At 43.0% G+C, this 18,571-nt stretch overlaps 1 protein-coding gene across 1 annotated transcript; it reads right to left on the minus strand.

Moving 5' to 3' along the window:
• Positions 1–2,350: 2,350 nt before the first annotated feature.
• hapln4 (hyaluronan and proteoglycan link protein 4) lies at positions 2,351–18,020 on the minus strand (the record flags this gene model as incomplete). Its single annotated transcript, XM_083888229.1, has 6 exons — positions 2,351–2,745; positions 5,615–5,801; positions 6,133–6,248; positions 6,324–6,496; positions 6,673–6,862; positions 17,924–18,020. 6 exons carry the CDS (start codon positions 18,018–18,020, stop codon positions 2,351–2,353), a joined length of 1,158 nt encoding a protein of 385 aa, XP_083744355.1.
• Between the last annotated feature and the right edge of the window lie 551 nt (positions 18,021–18,571).

Below are 18,571 nucleotides of genomic sequence, written 5' to 3' on the forward strand. Positions count from 1 at the left end.
ATACCAACTCACTCATACTCTCATAAGCCTGGTGCACTCCTCAGCAGATTCCCTCACTGGCAAACACTGCAATATATGAGGCAGTGTGAAGCACATACAGTAACGTATACTCCAGACTGAAACATTAATCATTGAACAAGTGTGACTTCTGCTAACATGTTTGCTTCACACTGCAGAAGGAGCTCAAGCAGGAGCACTGTTTGCTTTCAGAGATAAATATCTACTTACTACGTGGAGTTACTGCAAATCAGCATGTTGATGAGTTGGTTTACTACGTTACATAAATGTGATTATGACCCGGCATCCTGACGATTTTAAAGCGGACCTAGACCGGAAGTTCCAATTATCGCTGTTTTTCAGTGTGTATCTGCGTCATTACCTTGTTTAAGAAGCCCTGAAGGTTCTAAACAAACAGTTCAGCCACTGCTGAGAACGCTGTGTTTTATTGTAATCTCGGGCTCAGCGAGATCTCTGAAAAAACCCGGTCGGGTCACGTAAACAGCGGTTCTCCAGAACAGCAGATCCTCCTGCTCCGGGCACTTCCGGTTTTCTGATACCGTTGCCCTCGCCAGCACTCTTGCGCATTTTACTGACAAAGCAGAGCTCCGCAAGACAACAATTTTCTTTTCTTTTTTCACGCTTTGGCGACTTATAGGCCTCCAGAGTCCCAAATATAAGGATTTAAATGATTAAAAAGTTGATTTTGCATAATATGTCCTCTTTTACATAAAAATTTTACTAAATGCCAGTGTAGTTATCTCATGTGCTTGGAATAGGGAAAGGTGAGAGGAGAATTTCTTAATTTGATGCAATCTGAAATCTCACCACAAGAGGTCAATAGTTCTTACGCACAGGACCAGGCAATACAGCATTTCAACATTTTATAGACATACCAATAGAATACGCAATAGTATACACACGCACAATTAATGTCATTAATTGTTCAGTTATGGCACTTAACAGTTCTAGCACTACTTGGCTCGGCATGGCTTACTCCATAGTACCTCCTCAACCTGGGCAGAGTCGCCATAGTGCGGAACTGCCCGAGCAAAGCAGTTGTTTTCAGTGTACTGAATCATTAAAATATATTGTTAAAAAGATTAGATAGACATAGTGGAAAAGCAGATGCATCAGTGTTCCCTGAGGAGAGAGTGCACAGTTTACTCAAGTCTCAACAGCTTTGTGATGTTTTGCCATGAAATTTGGTGCAGATCTGGACAATTCCCAAAGGAAATATCCAGCTGACTTTGGTCTAAATTTCAGTCACTGACTGTGCACATGTTCACATTGTGTTTAAAACATGTTGTGAAGACACTGCCACGTTTCAGTGTTTTTGTAGCAGCCAGTTTCACTCCAGTCTGTGTCTGTGTTTCAGCAGTTTGATGAGGTTAAACTCAGTTAAACTCAGGTTTGATCTTGTGACCCTGTATTTTAATCCTGTGCTGGTTTGGCACACGCCTTGGATGGATTTTGTTTGCTGCCAGTGTGAGTGTGTGTGAATGAGGCATATAAAAAAAGTTGACTCAAATGTTAAAAACAACTACTTCAAGATTTTATTGATTTATTATTCTTTATTTATTTGTATTGATTGTTTTTTTCCCCAGAACATTCTATGGTGGCAAACATTCTCTGAGATAAAGGTAACATTTATAGTGCAGTTGGTGATCAAAGTAGCTCAGAAGTGCAGCAGCATAATGAGGTAAATAGCATTTGCTTTAGCTTTGCATTTTTGCTGATTCAGCCCCGGTGACTACTCTCTAATACATGCTTGCTAAAGTTCAAGCTTGAGTGCTGTACTAAAATGTAGTCCTATGCAGTTAAAGTGCAAATATTGTTAAGAGCTAGTGCAATATTTCCTACTTGGCTTGTGCAGCTCTGATGATGATGAGATTGCCAGGTCTTAGTTAATGAGAAACATGAGTCACAATTGTGCCAGAGGGTTGCAAGCCAAACATGGCTTCACGTTACAGGCAGTTGCACTTTGTACAATCAAAACCCTCCCACAGTATCTTGGATATATATTTTTTTTTCTTATGTTGAAGCAGATCATCTCATCTCACCAGCTAATTAATGTCTTTCAGCCTGGCACTGAGATTCTGAGTCTGACTGAGGCTCAGTGCTCAAAGATATGTTACACACACTCACATTTAAACATGTAAACACGGCTTTAAGGGCAGACTCTCTGATTTGATGTATGTCTGATTGATGATCAAGCTACTGTTTAATCTAACACTCTCCCGATGCCAGATTTGCTAACATACTCCTTAAGATGATTGACTGGTCTTAGACAAAAAGGAAAATCACCCTCGGCGACAGCTGCAGTAAAATCTAAAATCTCAGTCTTTCCATTTTAAATCACTCGAGTGGCGTTCATGGGGATGTTGTTGCCGCTGCTCTTGCTCCTTGTCAAACTTTCTGTAGGGCTTCTCGTCATTTCAGAGCCTCCTTCACTTTCATCCTTATTCTTGAGGAAACAGTAGACCCCATAGAGGCGGAACTTTTTATCGGGGAAGCCCAGGTGTCGCACACCTGGCTGGGATCCTCCGCAGCGTGAGCGAGGGTTTACTATGGGGTAACGGATGCTGCCGTCCTCCAGCCAACCGGCTTCACATCGGTCCAGGAGCTGGAATTTCCACGCCGCATACAGCTGACCCACTTTGGCCACCACTGAGCCGTCTCGGATGCAGGCCTTCGTGGCCTCGGCGTAGTTCACCTTCTTGAAGCGTTTGAGGAAGTAGACTTTGCCTGGCGGGGGGATACAGTGGGAGAGGAGAGGAGGTGATGTTTGTTATAAGAACAAGTGAAAATAAAGCATGCCCACTGTTCAGGAGGGCAAAATCAAAGAAAGAGGGAGAAGTGAGAGAAGGAAGCCGCAGAGACGAGCTGAGCCCTGAGGGAAGATATTCTCACTTGTACTTGGCGCTCACATTGTGTTCAGAATATCAACTCATTCAAAAATCTTGTCTTGGCAGCTGCTCAAAATCGAAAGCCAATCGTCTTTTTTTGTGGACAGCACTCAACATCAGTCTTAAAGCTGTAGTGCGTAACTTTAGGTTGTTTTTTTTACCTCACGGGGTAATTGTTCTGTCATGCAATACTATCAGACCTGACTGAGCCAGCGTTTGTGTGTAAACAGCGGCAGTACAGGGGTGAGTGGGGGCTACAAGCGTTGATACAGTCGGACTGTTGTAAGAATGTTGTTGTTTCCTGCATCTTTCCTCACTCTCTGTGTGAAAGAACAGGAATGTGGCCAACATGCATGACATCTTAACTGTACTAAAATGAGAAACGCAGACAGAGTCATGTGGAGCTGATAAAGCTTAATTAGCGCTGTGTGAACGCTATAAGTCAATAGTTTGAATCTAACAGACATTTGTTTATATTCTCTGGGGAGAGCTTTGCCTGGGTTTTCCACAGAGTTAATAACTCTTGCTGTGTTTTGGCAAGATTGTGTCTTTTTATTAGTTCTTCTTATTTCCAGTTCAGCTCCGACAGTCAGGCTAAAATACACTGCGTACAAACAAAGTGTTTCACTGATACCGTTAAGCGCACAAAAATGTGCCTTTGAAACCCATTCAAACTGTGATCTTATTTCCATGAAAGCATAATACATGCATTTTATTATATCTGGGTATCAGTCCGGGCTTCTGCCTTAGAATTGATCACTTTTTACAATTCTCCACCAGATCATGTAATTTTGGCCATATTCTGCATGGAGAAATAAACTTGCCATTTCCATTAGATGGCACTGTCACATAATTCAACACAAAAAAATGACTCTGCATGTAGTATATTGAAATAAAACTTTTAAAAAGTAAATTTTTGTGCTTAGCGGTACAAGTGTGACATGGCCTCCTCCTCCTAAAGGCCACATTATACTTTTCCGACTGCGTAATGGGTTATCTGACTGAGTAACCACGGAGACCCCGAGCCTTCATACTTCTCCGTCGTGGTGACGGACACGCACTGCAATTTCCAGTGTGAGAGAAAGACTGTTGTTTTTGTTGCAGCAGAATAACATTGAAACAGTGGCCGTTTCTCACTTTTCTGTGTCCCGGAACGCAGTTTTAAAAATAATAAGTTTGGCAGCGACGTTGTCGGCGGTGATCAGCTCCGCCTCTGTGGACGCTCGGTGCGCACAGTGGCCGGCACAGAGCAGCGTTACCTCTGCCTGTCCTGAGGACCAATCGCAGCCCTTGCCGTCTCCGTTGTCCCTTGATGGAGTGATGGACACTTAAAAAATATTTTGTGCGTAACCTACGTAGAGCACTTTTTACGCAGTATAAAAGATATACGGAGTATAAATTGGACTTAAGAAAGAACTAAAGGAAGAAAACTCGAACACAAAGTTTCTCAGAACAATTGCTATCATGGAAATTGTGTCCTCAACTTCAGCTTTGCTCTTGGCTCAGTTATTGATTTAGTGCTCTTTTATATGGCTGGTGGTTATTAGAGAGGCAGAATATTTTCTCATATTTCCCCGGGGGACGGGAAACAGCGCTGGTCATGACCACGGCTGAGGCTGAGAAGAAGCCCAGAGCATTTCAGGTTTGTGTCATTACGGCGTTAATTCTCCGTCAAACTCCAAAAAGGAGCTGCATGAAGTCAGGTTGTTAAAAACTGGACTGTTGAAAATCTGCTAAGCAAAGATGCACTCTATTTCAGTAATGTGGTAAATAGTCCATGTCTTGAATATATATACAGTGCTTATCTGCTTTCTTCAGTTAGATGATAAGTCATAAGACATCATTTGTGAGTATTATCATCCATCCATCCATTTTCTGCCACTTTATCCTCCACAGGATAAAGTGAGGGGTGATGTGCCAATCTCAGCTGTTTACACTTCATTATATTACAATGATACAATCACAATACACTCATATTACATAAGATGTGTTGGACCTGCAAAACAATGTGTCATAAGACTGAAGCCAAATCATCTGGATCTCAGTATTAGTAGACTAGACATGGTCTATAGGGTTTATCTACATGACCTTAATACCATGGCCCCACTCCATGACTCCAAATGCCGTCACCAGCACAAGATGGCAGCACCTGATAGTTTAGGCTTATTTTTTGTATAGTGGAGAAAAATGTACACATACTTCTTCATTATATGTCCACAAGTACATGGAAAAAACCCAAAATAACAAACTATTTCCTTGACCATTGCTGCAGCTTCCTACTTTCATCATGTGACCCTGGAGCATGCATTCAGTCGCTTTGGGAATGTTCTGTAAATCAAACAACTGAAAGATGAAAAACAATGGAAGGCATCCAGTGGACTCGGTGGTCCTAGCAGGGCTGAATCAACACAGCTTGATCTCAATCCAATGGCCTTAGGCCTGTGAGATCAAAAGCTGACAATAGAGAGACTCATGCCTCGTTTTCCCAATGTCCAACACTCATGATACATCCTCTCTCTACACACTATCACAACACTCCACCTCTGCCCGTGTAATCTTCTCCTCCAAACACAGGATGCAGGATAGTGGCTGCATGTTATGATTGTGTGTGTCTGATTGTCACATATACACACACACACACACACACACACACACACACACACACACACACACCTGTGGCCTCCAGCCCACAGTATCTCTGATCTCACCATTCAGCTTGGACGTGAAACAGAAACCATCGTAACGCTCATCCTCCTTATGCCTGTAGCCATAGTTACGGACACCAGCGGGGGTGTCCTTGCGGCCGCACTCGTCTCTGGGATGAGAGATGGGGTACTGGACTGAGCCGTCCTCCAGCCACCCAGCATTACACCAGTCTAGTCCCTCCAGCCAGGCCTGCAGAAGCAGATAATTGAGGTTAGTGGGCCATACTGGAGGATTAAAGACATTATTAGGTGGAGAAAGAATACAGTTTATCTCTTTTGACATAACTCCACAACTATGGTCCTCAGGGTGTAGGAATATTTTGGATGTTAGGATGAACCTGCATAAGCAAAGTCCTAATTTCAGACGTCCTGCTGCTGTAAAAGAGTTTATTCCTTAGTGCATTATAACATTCACACATGTAGGCCTATAAATGGATGTACTTTAACTCCACATGAAGCCGTGGTTATGGTATTTGATTTGTACCCTGGCTGTTTGAACTGCAGGGACAGATCGAGTTTACCTTGTGCAATTGAGAGTGTGAGGCCAGAATGGCGTCCTGCTGTTTGCAGGCGTCCTCAGCCTGGTGGTAGTTGAGCTTATAGCGCCCCTCACGGGGGTAATAAGGAAACACCACTCCTGCAATTGACAGAAACAAGTTTAGTGTTGAGCATGAGGCTGTAAAACTGTGAGGATATTGTTTCAAAGCCCGACCTTCTAGATCAAGGTTCACAAATCCTGTATCATCTTCCATGTCATTAGTGACTTCACATTCATAGCGTCCATAGTCCTCCAGAGTGACGTTTTGGATGATGACGGAGGCATCGCCTGGTCCTCCCTGCTCCAGAAACACACGGCCACGGTAAGGGCCGAACACTCGCTGCTGCCTGGAGATATTTGACACAGGTTTAAGTAAGAGCACAATGACAAAGTTCGTTCTTCAAACGTGATTCATGTTCAGCTTCTTATTGATTCATCCTGTTGTTGGTGTGAGGAACAGCGAACTCTGTTCAGAACCATAAATACAAACCGACTGACTGAACAATGCAGTTACAGAATTCACCTTCCAAGTGCCACAAAGACGTCCTCGAACTGCAGTGCATCTGTCACTTTGGTCCATTTAATGCGTATGCGAGCGGGGTCAGTGTTTTCAGGCTCGTGGTGGAATCGGCACGGCAGAGTGATGGAGCCACCGCGATGTGTAATCACTTTACCAGGAGCTGTTTGCACAATGACTGCCCCGCTGTCATCCTCTGTGAGGGAGGAGGAAAAACACAACAGATTTGCAGAATAATAGAGGTATTTTTCCATTTATTTTTTCATTCATTCGTTTGTTCCTTCATTCATTTAGTGGTCTATTAGTTGGTGGAGCAGGTGGGTGAGTGTTGGGTTGGTTTTTAAGAGTCTAACTAGTTTGTTTTTCCAGCCAAATATCCTTCCATCTGACCTTTAAAGGCTTGTCGTCATTACCTGGTCGATCTTATGGCCCGAATTCAACATTTTAAATAGTGGTGCATGTGAGTGAATGCCTAGAGGATTTTTATATCCATACAAATTATGCACAGTCAAGTCCGTTCAGTGCTGCTTGCAATCAGCAGCACTGCCAGTGTTTGTAATTGATATTCTAATCATAAAATCCGATCTTTGAATCTCTTTGTGAGGGATATCACAGCAGGGCACTGGCAAAATTGAATCAGCATCATCCAACAAAGCCTACGCTGTCACATTTGTGCCTCAACATTCAGCATATTAACAGGACATTTTTTTTTTTCATCAAAAGGTTTCAGTTCAGACTCCTCTGTCCAGTGTGTGTGTGTGCGCGCGTGTTCCCAGGCAAGGGAACAGTATGTGCATGACAAGTGTGGTGAAAACATTTCAAACATTTAATGAGCAGCTGCAAGAGGTTTTCTGCTATGTTGTGACCAGATAAAGGCACCTACAATTATTCATGCCAGCCAGCAATTAGTACTGTCACTGCTCCCTGCTCTCTGCAAAGTTGTTTATCACCAGCGGTGACGAAAGCATCAAGTAGTGTTTGGTCAAAACTTGCAGCACATTATTTCCCAACACTGAACTGGGAGCACAGAAAGAACACTGTTACTGTTCCATTAGGGACTTCACAGACATTATGCAGCAGGGACAGTTAAAAATACAACGTTTTTAACAGACTGGGAGAGTTTATGTCCCTGTCACTGCACTATTGTGCCTCCTGTGGGTCAGCCAGGAGCGGTCATTCAAAGATGAAATTGTGTGCACCTCTCTACTGTCTTAGTGGCAAAAAAAACACAAATGATTGTGCCACTCTTTACCTGATAGCTGTTTAAAGCAGGGGTGTCAAACTCATTTTCACTGAGGGCCACATCAGCATAATGGTTGCACTCAAAGGGCCAGATGTAACTGTGAGACAGAATAAATGTAACTAAATGTAAACGCACCCTCAGAAAAAGACAAGTGATTTCTTCAGCCACAATAAAGCTAGCTTTCACTGCCACATCGTTTTTGGTTCTGGCTTTTGTGAACATATTCTGCTGCGATCGCAGATTGCCTTTTATTTCTTTGACAATTTGTTGTTTTTCTTGAAAGCTAACTTTGGCACACTTGGCTCCTTGTCTGGTGTCTCTTTGACGACTTGAAGCACAACCATGTATTCGCCACCCCATCTTTCTTGAAACTGCCTTCCATCTGCATCAATCTTTCTCTTCCTGGGCCTTTTGGGACCATTTGTGGATATTTAAATCTCAATTTCATTCGTCGCATGATGCATATATAATGATACACTGCAATCTAGTGGTCACTTCACGGGTAACACAATCACCATGCATTGCCGTCAACACACGCCTTAAAGCAGCATAGACCTCAAGGGAGGTTTAAAGGGACGTTTCCTTGCTCCATCACACCTGATTCAAACAGTCAGTTCAACAACAAGCTCTGCAAAAGCCTGGTAACGACCCATTTATTTGAATCAGGTGTGTTGGAGCGGGGGAAACATAAAACATGCAGAGCGCTGGGTCACCAGGACCAGGACTGAGAAACCCTGCTTTACAGGTTTAAAACCTTATAATTCTTTCATGAATTGAGGGCAGACTGGCTACTCCACTTCTTGCCTCTTGAAGGACTTGAAGTGGATTCACAAGGAAGGACATGATTAAGCTGACTGGTAAGCATAACAACAAAACACATAGCTGTCTTTGACATAGTGTCAAAACTGTTTTTTATGTCCATATTTATTTTTAAATGGTGTGAACCACACAACAAAGCCCCCTCAGGTCAAATCTAACCCAGAGACTAGTTATTCTAGGTTGCAACATCCTCAAGGGAAAAATAAATCAATAAAAAGGCAGCATCATTTAAGACAGGGGTCTTTAAGTCAAATGACCTGGGGGCCACTGAGTGTCTGGTCAGGAGGGGACTGGTCAAGTGAAAAAAAGTCCATCAGTTTGGGAAGAAAACAACTGTTCAGTAGGGGTGGGTGACATGATCTTAAAGGGATAGTTTGGAATTTTGGACATGAGACCTATTTTCCAACTCAGTTTTGTTTAAAATATTATTCTCTCAACACAGATATGTACATCGATAGTCTGCCGTTACAATTGATTTGACTTGCGCTAGCCATAGCACCAGCGAACTCGGCAACTAGAAGAACTGAATGAAATTTCTTGAAAACGTCTCCAGACGTCTCCATCACACCGGCTGAGTTGGAAAATAGGTCTTGTGTCCAAAATTCCGAACTATCCCTTTAAATGAGGTTGTTAATTGGACTCTGTCTTATTTGCTTCACATTAAGTCATTTGAACACACTGTTCAATCTTTAACCCTGGACATTTGCTTTGCTGTTTGTGTGTGCAAAACCCTGTGAAGAGCTTAAGTGATGTTGTTAACAATGGGCAAATTGTGAAAGAAAAACTAAACTAAACAAGAAAAACTTTTCCCTTTTTTTTATCTAGAGCTAACGTGTCCTTCTGTGGCTGATGTTCATGAAATCACAAATAATCTCTGAAAAAAAACTTGTTTACTACCCATAATTTCCAACCCACACAGACAATTTTACATAAAAGTGTTGCTGTGGATGTTGTCGAGCCCTCCGGGTTTTTTCTTAAAATCATTCAGAAGCACACAATGCTCACAGACCCTCATATAGACCTCCATGTTAAGTGTTAGATCTGAAGTGGTTACTGGAAACTGAAGATGAGGGTGATTTTTAAAATGCCATTCCAAGTTCGGTTTTCACCCGTCTTACACAATCTTGCAATTTTGAGTTCTCAAAAGCTTCCTGACACTCACAATCCAAAATTTGCTTGAAGTATGATGCTTTTAAAACATGTTACTCTCACTATCCAACACTGACTCATGGCAGTAAAAACAGGTATTAGGACAGTGGTGTAATAGACAGTTAACAGGACAGTGCCTCAAGAACACAACGTTGATTGGTTTATAATTATTTATTGAATTATTGAGTAATGATCACTGCCAGTTATGCACTTGTCATTTTTTGAACCATATTTTAGTACTGATTTATAGTTAAAGACCAAGATCAACAGCAACATCAACAATTAATGACATTTAATCTTACTTTTCCATGATTCCTGGACACACAAGAGGACTGTTTCTTTATTTTCCCTTTAGATAAACTCAAGTCCTTTCCATGAGATACATCCCATCAATATTGGCCTCACTCCACTGGCTGCAAGTTTGTTTTAGGATTGATTTTAAAGTTCTCTTATTTGTTTTTAAATCATTTAATGGGCTGGCACCTCAATATCTGGCTGAACTGCTGCACGTACACAGTACAGTCAGAGCGCTTAGGTCGGCTAGCCAGCTAGCAGCTTTTTAGAGGTCCCAAAAACAAAGTTAAAGACCAGAGGTGACCAAGCCTTTGCAGTGGCAGCTCTGTGGCTCTAGAATGCCCTGCCCTCGTCTTTAAAAACCTAATATTACTCCATTTTAACACAGGTTGAGTTGGACTCCCATTGTTTTTGTTTGTTTGCTTCTCACATGTTTTTAATATGTTGACTTTTAGTTGAGTTTTAGTTTAGTAGAATTAGCAATTGAGCACTTTGCATATGGAAGGACCAAAATATTGTGACTTGGCTAGTCTGAATATTTACTTGTTGTCTTAATCCCTCAAATTCAACATTTCTCATGCCCATTTGGTGAACAGCTCCGTTGGCAATAATCTAGATTCTTTCTGTTTCGGTTTACATCTTTACATCTGCGGTTTTCCACTTCTTGTATTACACTTTCTACTGTTTGCACTTCCCCAAGTTTTCATTGCTGAATTTACCACAGTGGAACTGTTGTCAAGGCAACACCATATTGATGAAGTTCAAAGGACACTGTGACTTCATGAACTTGCATGTTCATAGCAACAATAATGACTTTGATAAGTCAATCTAGAGGAAGTCAGCAATGCAACATTATGCAAAATGCTGTAAAATACCAATGACGTTTTGAAGTTTAGCTATAGCCAGCTTGAATGCAAGAGACAGCATTAACACAACAAGTATTATGAGACAAAAACCGACAGACGGGGTTTAAAGTGAAAAGAGAAAAGGAAATACTGACTCGGCAATCCCAACTCACATAATCTGAGGAAATGAACTTAATGGGGAAAACAGATACGATGACAGAGGACAGTGATTTATTCACTGACAAGCTTGTCTTAGACATCATCAGGCAGACTGTGGTGGATATCGAGGACCTGAAGATGTCACTCTATATGTGGGATGCACAGGAACTTCATATGTATGGGGAGCATGACGATGTATTGAAACTTGGTCTGATCACAAAGGGGAAGGCAGAAGAATATCTGGAGATGTTTTTTCAAATGCAACTAAAGTCCACCAAATCCTTTTGGGGACGTAAAGAAGACGTGGCCACTGAACACCGCATTCCCCCAACACCTCCGGTCAGTTTCTCTTCACCTGCTTCTTTAGCTGGGACACAGAATCTCCCTCCAGCTTTGTCAGAGGAAGATGGACAGGACAAAGATTGCAAAAATGTCATGATCCCTAAGACAAGGTCATCCTCCAACTGCTCCACTGGATCTCTCACCTCACATATAGAATTGGTCACCCCTGCGATGTCAAACGGTTGCTCTCAGGCCTTTGAGGTGGCCCACTGTCCTTCTCCAACTATGACAGAAAACGAGGAAACCAACAAACAACCTCCAGCTTTGCCAGAATTAGAGGCACATGAAGAAGACCGACACAGCATCTCTCCACCTCTGGTGGGTGAGGATTTGAGGATATTCACTTACCATCTTTCCCACTCTTTTAAAATGTTAGAGGAACAGGGAAAGAACAATGACAACAAAAAGGTTATGACCCCTGAGATACAATCATCTCCCAACGTCTCCATCAGATCACAGGAGAGGCTCTTTGAGGAAACCTGCATTCTCACCCCAGCTTTGTCAAAAACAGAGGGACATGAAGAAGACATCCCAATTCCTGAAATAAGGTCAACATCAAAATGCTCAAATAAATCAGAGGGGAACAATAACACTCCTTCCCCTTTACCAATGGTTATAGCAGTGTCTGAAATGGAAGACAGTTGCTCTCTGGCCATTGAGGAGACCACGACCTGCAGTCTCTCTCCATCTTTATCAGACAAGGAGACTCGCAAGGAGACTCCAACTTTGTTGGAGCAAGGAGAACATGATGAAGAACATATGATGATCCCTGCAACAAGATCATCCTCCAAGTGCTCCATCAATTCAGAGAAAAAGATGGAGGAGACAATGTCAGATAAAGGGGGACAAGACAAAGACAGCAAACACGTTTTGATCCCTGACAAAAGATCATCCTCCAAGTGCTCCACCAGGTCAGAGTTGAAGAAGAAAACAGCTTCCCCTGCATCCTCTCTTGCAGTGTTCACCCCTGAGATGGCAGACAGGTGCTCCCAAGACGTTGAGCAGACTGACACTTGCAGTGTCTTCCCACGTTTATCAGCGAATGAGAAGACCCTGCGTCTTTCCTCATCCCCTGGAAGACGATTATCATCCAACTGCTCCACCAGATTAAAGGCGAGGGGGAAAACGTCTTCGCCTGCTCCCCCTTTGACATCTACTACAGCAGTGTCCACCCCTGAGTGGAAAGACAAATGTTTTCAGGCATTTAAGGAACCCGACAAGCTGCCTCCACCTTTGTCTCTGAAAGACTTTCACGTAGGAGACGGCAAAAACATCATGATTCCTGAGAAAATTACATTATCAAAATGCTATATTCGATCAGATGTGAGCAGGGACACTTTACCAACCATTACAGCAGCATTTAAAATTGAAGGCAGTCGTTCTCAGGATTTTAACGAGGCTGTGACCTGCAAACCCTTCCCAGCTTTATCTGAAAAAGACGAGGCCTACAGTCTCACTCCAGCTTTGTTGGAAAAGGGGGGACATGATGAAGGAGACACCAAAAAAAGTATGACACATGTGACACGATCATCATCCATCCGCTCCACCAGATCGCACGTGAGGGGGGAAGCTTCCCCTACTTCCTCTTTGCCAATCTCTACAGCAATGTCCAGACTTGAGCCGGGAGACAGTTGCTTTCAGGTGTCTAAGGAAAGCCGTAGTCTCTCTCCGCCTTTGTCAGAAAGAGGGCATGAAGGAGACAACAAAAGCATCCCCAAGACACAAACATCATCAAAATGCTCCACCACATCAGAGGTTTGGGGTAACACTCCTTCCCCTTTGCCAACTGTTACAGCTTTGTCAGAGAAAGGAGATGATGAAGACAGCCCCAACAACATGATCCCTGCAACAACATCATCACCCAAGTGCTCCATCATGTCAGATACGATGGGGAGAACTGCATTGTCCACCCCTGAGATGTCAAAGGGTTGCGCTCCGAATGAAGGAGAAGGTACAAATGTCATGATCCATGACACAAGACCATCGTCTATCTCCCCTACTAAATCCGCAATGGGCATACAAATGGATTCCTCTGATTCTTCCGTAGGTTCCGCTGCATCTTTAACAGAGGCCACTCTACGCAGAATCTCTCCATCTAAAGTGAATGAAAATCTGAGAATATATACTCACCGTCTTGCCAGATGTTTTAAAATGTTACAGAAACAGGGCGATAAAGATCGTAAAATACTCAGGCGACCTGAGACACCACCATCTCCCGACTGCTCCAAGGGAATAAAGCCCTCCCTTGATTCTTCTTTGCGAACCACTACAGCCGTGAACATCCCAAACCTGGCAGACATGTGCCTTCAGGCTTTTGAGGAAACCTGTAATCTGTCTCCAGATGTGTTACAGATCACAGACACCCACTGTCTCTCACCTGCTTTGTCTGACAAGGAGGGACATGACAAAGTCAGCAAAAACATTAACATTCCTGAGACAAGGTCATCACCAAAAAGCTCAACTAGATCAGAGGTGAGGAAGAAAACAGCTTCTCGTGCAACCTCTAAAGCTGCGTGCACCCCTGAGATTGCCGACATTTGCTCTCAGGCCTTTAAGGAGAATGAGACCTGCAGTCTCGCTCCAGCTTTAGCAGACATACGAGCATGTAATGAAGATGGCAAAAAATTCATAACCCCTGTGACGCAATTATTTCACTGCTCACCAAAATCACAGGTGAGGGAGAAAACATCTGCTTCCTCTTTGCCCACGAAAGCACCGTCTACCCCTGAGCTGGCAGACAGTTGCTTTCAGGCCTTTAAGGAAACGCACAGTCTCTCTCAACACTTGTCAGAGAGAGTGGAATCTGGAGACAGCAAAAACATCATGCCAAGTACACCATCAAAACGTTCCACCAGATCAGAGGTGAATATGAAATCAGATTTTCCTGCATCCACCTCACCTACTTCTAAAGCTGTCTTCACTACCGTGATGGCAGAGATTCGGGCCTTTGAGGAGCCTCAGAACAGCAGCCTCTTTTTAACTTTATCTGAGAGCAATAAGAGCCACAGTCACTTTCCAGCTTTGTCAGCAAAAGGGAGACACGATGAAGACAGCTCCACCATCACGATCTCAAGGTCACCATCCAAGTGCTCCATCAGGTCAGATGTCAGAGGGAAAATGGTTGTCCCTCCAGTTTCCATCCCTGAGATGGCAAAGAGTTGCTCTCAGACCTTTGAGGAGACCCGCAGTTTCTCTTCAGTGATGTCCCTCAGACCGTCTCCAGCTTTATCAGAATTAGAGGGACATGAAGACAACAGAAAAACTGTCATGGACCCTGACACAAGACCATCCTCTAACTCCTCCACTCAAACAGAAATTAGCATGAAAAATGAATCCGCTGATTCTTCTTTAAGTTCCACTGCAGAATTAACAGAGGCCACCCTATGTAACATTTCTCCAGCTATGGTGGATGAGGATCTGAGGAGATACACTCACCGTCTGGCCCAATGTTTTAAAATGTTACAGAAAGAGGGAGATAAAACCAGCAAAAACGTCAGATGTACTGAGACACGATCAGCTCCCATCTGTTCCAATCGAGCAACGGCGTGGGGAAAAACAGCTTTCCCTAAATCCTCTCTGCCAACCTCAGCAGCAGCAGCGCTCGACCCTGACCTAGCAGACAGTTTCCTTCAGGCCTTTGAGGAAACATTCAATCTCTCGCCAGCTTTGTTAGGGATCAAGGAGAACCACAGTCTCTCTCCAGCTTTGTCAGTGAAAGAGGAACATAAGAGAGACGGCAAAAACATCATGATTCCTGAGACAAAGACATCATCAAAACGCTGCTCAGAGGTGAGCAGGAACACACCTTCCCCTTTACCAACCATTATAGCGGTGTCTGATATGGAAGACAGTTGCTCTCAGGCCTCCTGTTTCTCTCCAGTGAAATCATCTACCTCAATCTCCTCATCTACTACCTTTTCGACTACTACTACTACCTCTTCAGCAGTGTCCAACTCTACGATGGTACACAGTTGCTCTCAGGAAACCAGCAGTCTCTCTTCAGCTACGTTGGAGAGTGAGGGACATGGTAAAGACAGCAAAATTGTCTCACCTGGCACAGACCCATTCCCCACCAGATTCAGTAACAGGAAAATTGCTTCATCTACTTTACCTCCCACTGCGGCGTTAAGTGAGATCGCCCTGCAGGGCATGCCTCCAGGGGCAGTGGATGAGGATTTGAAGTGGTTTACGCACCGTCTTTCCCACTATTTTATAATGTTGGAGAAAGAGGAATATAAAGACAGAAAAAACGTCATCTTTGAGGTCCCACAGCAGCAAACAGAATGCAGCAAGCAGCAAAAGTCTGCATGGAGGAAGTTTTTTCATGCAAGACGTAACAACAAGATCCATCCTCTTTCACAGGAGGACCTGAAAGAAGACTCCACCGCTCTTTCAGCACAGTCCCCCGCCAGAGAGGATCCATGCCAGCCAAAGGATGAAACTGCTGAGCTGCAGAAAAAGAAGAAAAAGTCTGTGTGGGGGAAGTTTTTTCATGCAAGGAAGAATGAGGTCCAACCTCTTTCACAGGAGGACCAGAAAGGAGAATCCTTCAGTCCTTCAACACCATCCTCCAACAGAAAGGAGCCATGCCAGCCTAAAGAGGAAACTCTTCAGTTGCAGAAAAAGGAGAAGCAGAAAAAGTCTGTGTGGGGGAAGTTTTTTCGTGCGAGGAAGAACGAGGTCCAACCTCTTTCACAGGAGGAACGCAAAGAAGAATCCTGCACTCGTTTAACACTATCCTCCGACAAAGAGGAGCCATGCCAGCTTAAAGATGAAACTCTTGAGCTGCAGAAAAAAGAGATCAAGCGGAGCAAGTCTGTTTGGTGGAATTTATTTTGTCCGAGGAAGAAGCACAAAATCCATCCTTGTCCACAGGAGGATCCATCATGACTTGGCCTGAAATGTCACAACAAGAAGGGACAAAAGATCACGTTTAAAGAAATTAAATCTTCCATGTATGAGATGTGTAAGTCAGCAGTCAGTGGCATGGACGTGTATAGATAGACCTTGGGTGATACCCAAGCCCCTGCCCTTTTGCAAAGACATATTTATTTAGACAATTTGTCAGTTTCTAATAATCCCCAGAAATTGCATATAAACTTTATATCTAAAAACAACAAGCACCATGTTGTTTACATTTTAAAGAAGTATACTTACATTCACCAACATGTTTCCAACATGCTTTTCTATTGAACGTCACAGCCCGATTCAACCGCTGTGCTGAGCTGCTGCTGTTTTACAAAGGGTTTGCTTTGGAAAATTGCCATAAATATTAAACTTTTGAAATATTTCAAAAGCTCCTGTGTACTCAATAAGATGCCAGGACCTGCACACATTTCACAATGGAAGCAGGGAATTTTACTTTGGCATGGGTACAGGCCTTGTTGTATTTGTCACATGTTACAGATAAACACATGAACTGAGAGCCATGTTGCTAACTGAAATAAAGCAGAGAGAGAGAGAGAGAGAGAGAGACGGTTGTCATGGCACTTTATAAACAGTTCATTGCTGTATGGTGTGTGCAGCTTTAAAACTAAACTGTACCTTATTAGGAACCCTACATTGATCACTTTATAAGGAACCCTACACTGATCCCTTTATTAGGAACCCTACACTGATCACTTTATAAGGAACCCTACACTGATCCCTTTATTAGGAACCGTACACTGATCACTTTATAAGGAACCCTACACTTTATTAGGAACCCTACATTGATCACTTTATAAGGAACCCTACACTAATCGCTTTATTAGGAACCCTACATTGATCACTTTATAAGGAACCCTACACTAATCGCTTTATTAGGAACCCTACACTGATCACTTTGTTAGGAACCCTACACTTTATTAGGAACCCTACATTGATCACTTTATTAGGAACCCTACACTAATCACTTTATTGAGAACCCTACACTAATCACTTTATTGAGAACCCTACATTGATTACTTTATTGGGAACCCGACACCGATCACTTTATTAGGAACCCTACACTTTATTAGGAACCCAACATTGATCACTTTATTAGGAACCCTACACTTTATTAGGAACCCTACATTGATCACTTTATTAGGAACCCTACACTAAACACTTTATTACAAACCCTACATTGATCACTTTATTAGAAACCCTACACTAATTACTTTTTTAGGAACCCTACACTAATCACTGTTTTAGGAACCCTACATTGACCACTTTATTAGGACCCCTATATTGATCACTTTATTAGGAACCCTTCATTCCTTTCTGTTTTGCTCTCAGATATTTGTTTGAGATGGTTCCCATAGAGAGCTACTATTTGGCACTAGGCAAAAATATGAGAATCACATTTACAGGATCACAAACTAGCATTTCAGCCATGTGTCACTTTGCCACTATGAGAAACCTGAAAAGAATAAAATGTCCTCACCGAGAACATGCACCACTTTTCTTCTTCCCTTCTCGATGTCAGTGGGTAGGGAGGTCACTGAGATGCCACAGGTCACGATGAAAACCATAAAGGACATTTTTTCAAAAGCCAGAGAGTGAAAACACTTTGGAAACTGAAAAGACAGATCAGAGAAGTGGGAGCATCACAGGCTCAAGTAAGGTGGAGGAACTTGAAAGTAACATAGTTACACAATATATATGTAAAAGCACACATTTCCCATGCATCTCGGACAAAATCCATCACCTTCCTGCTATTTTCCCTGAGGTCAGCTATGCTGAAACTTCCAAACGCTCCACAATTCAAACTAAAGTGGATAAACCCAGGTGGTCAGCGAGTCGTGAAAAAGGCAACACACAACCTCTTGATTTCCTTCTCAAAACAAGAAAAAAAAAGGTCACCTTGTTTAGCTTTAGAGTCACACTTTAAAGTTCCGCTTCACGCTTCACTCAAGAGGAGATATTCCTAACTGGACTGCCAAAACTTTAAGCTGGTTTGGCACTTTTTACGGCTCAGTGACAAGGAACACGTAGAATTTGGAAAGTTGAGGTTGAAATAATGGGACAAACTAGGACTTGGACCAGGACTTGTCTTGCTGTGATGCACCAGTGATAACCACTTTTCTTCACA

The sequence above is a fragment of the Microchirus variegatus genome (genome assembly GCF_963457635.1).
Source record: "Microchirus variegatus genome assembly, chromosome: 4".
Classification (NCBI taxonomy): Eukaryota; Metazoa; Chordata; class Actinopteri; order Pleuronectiformes; family Soleidae; genus Microchirus; species Microchirus variegatus.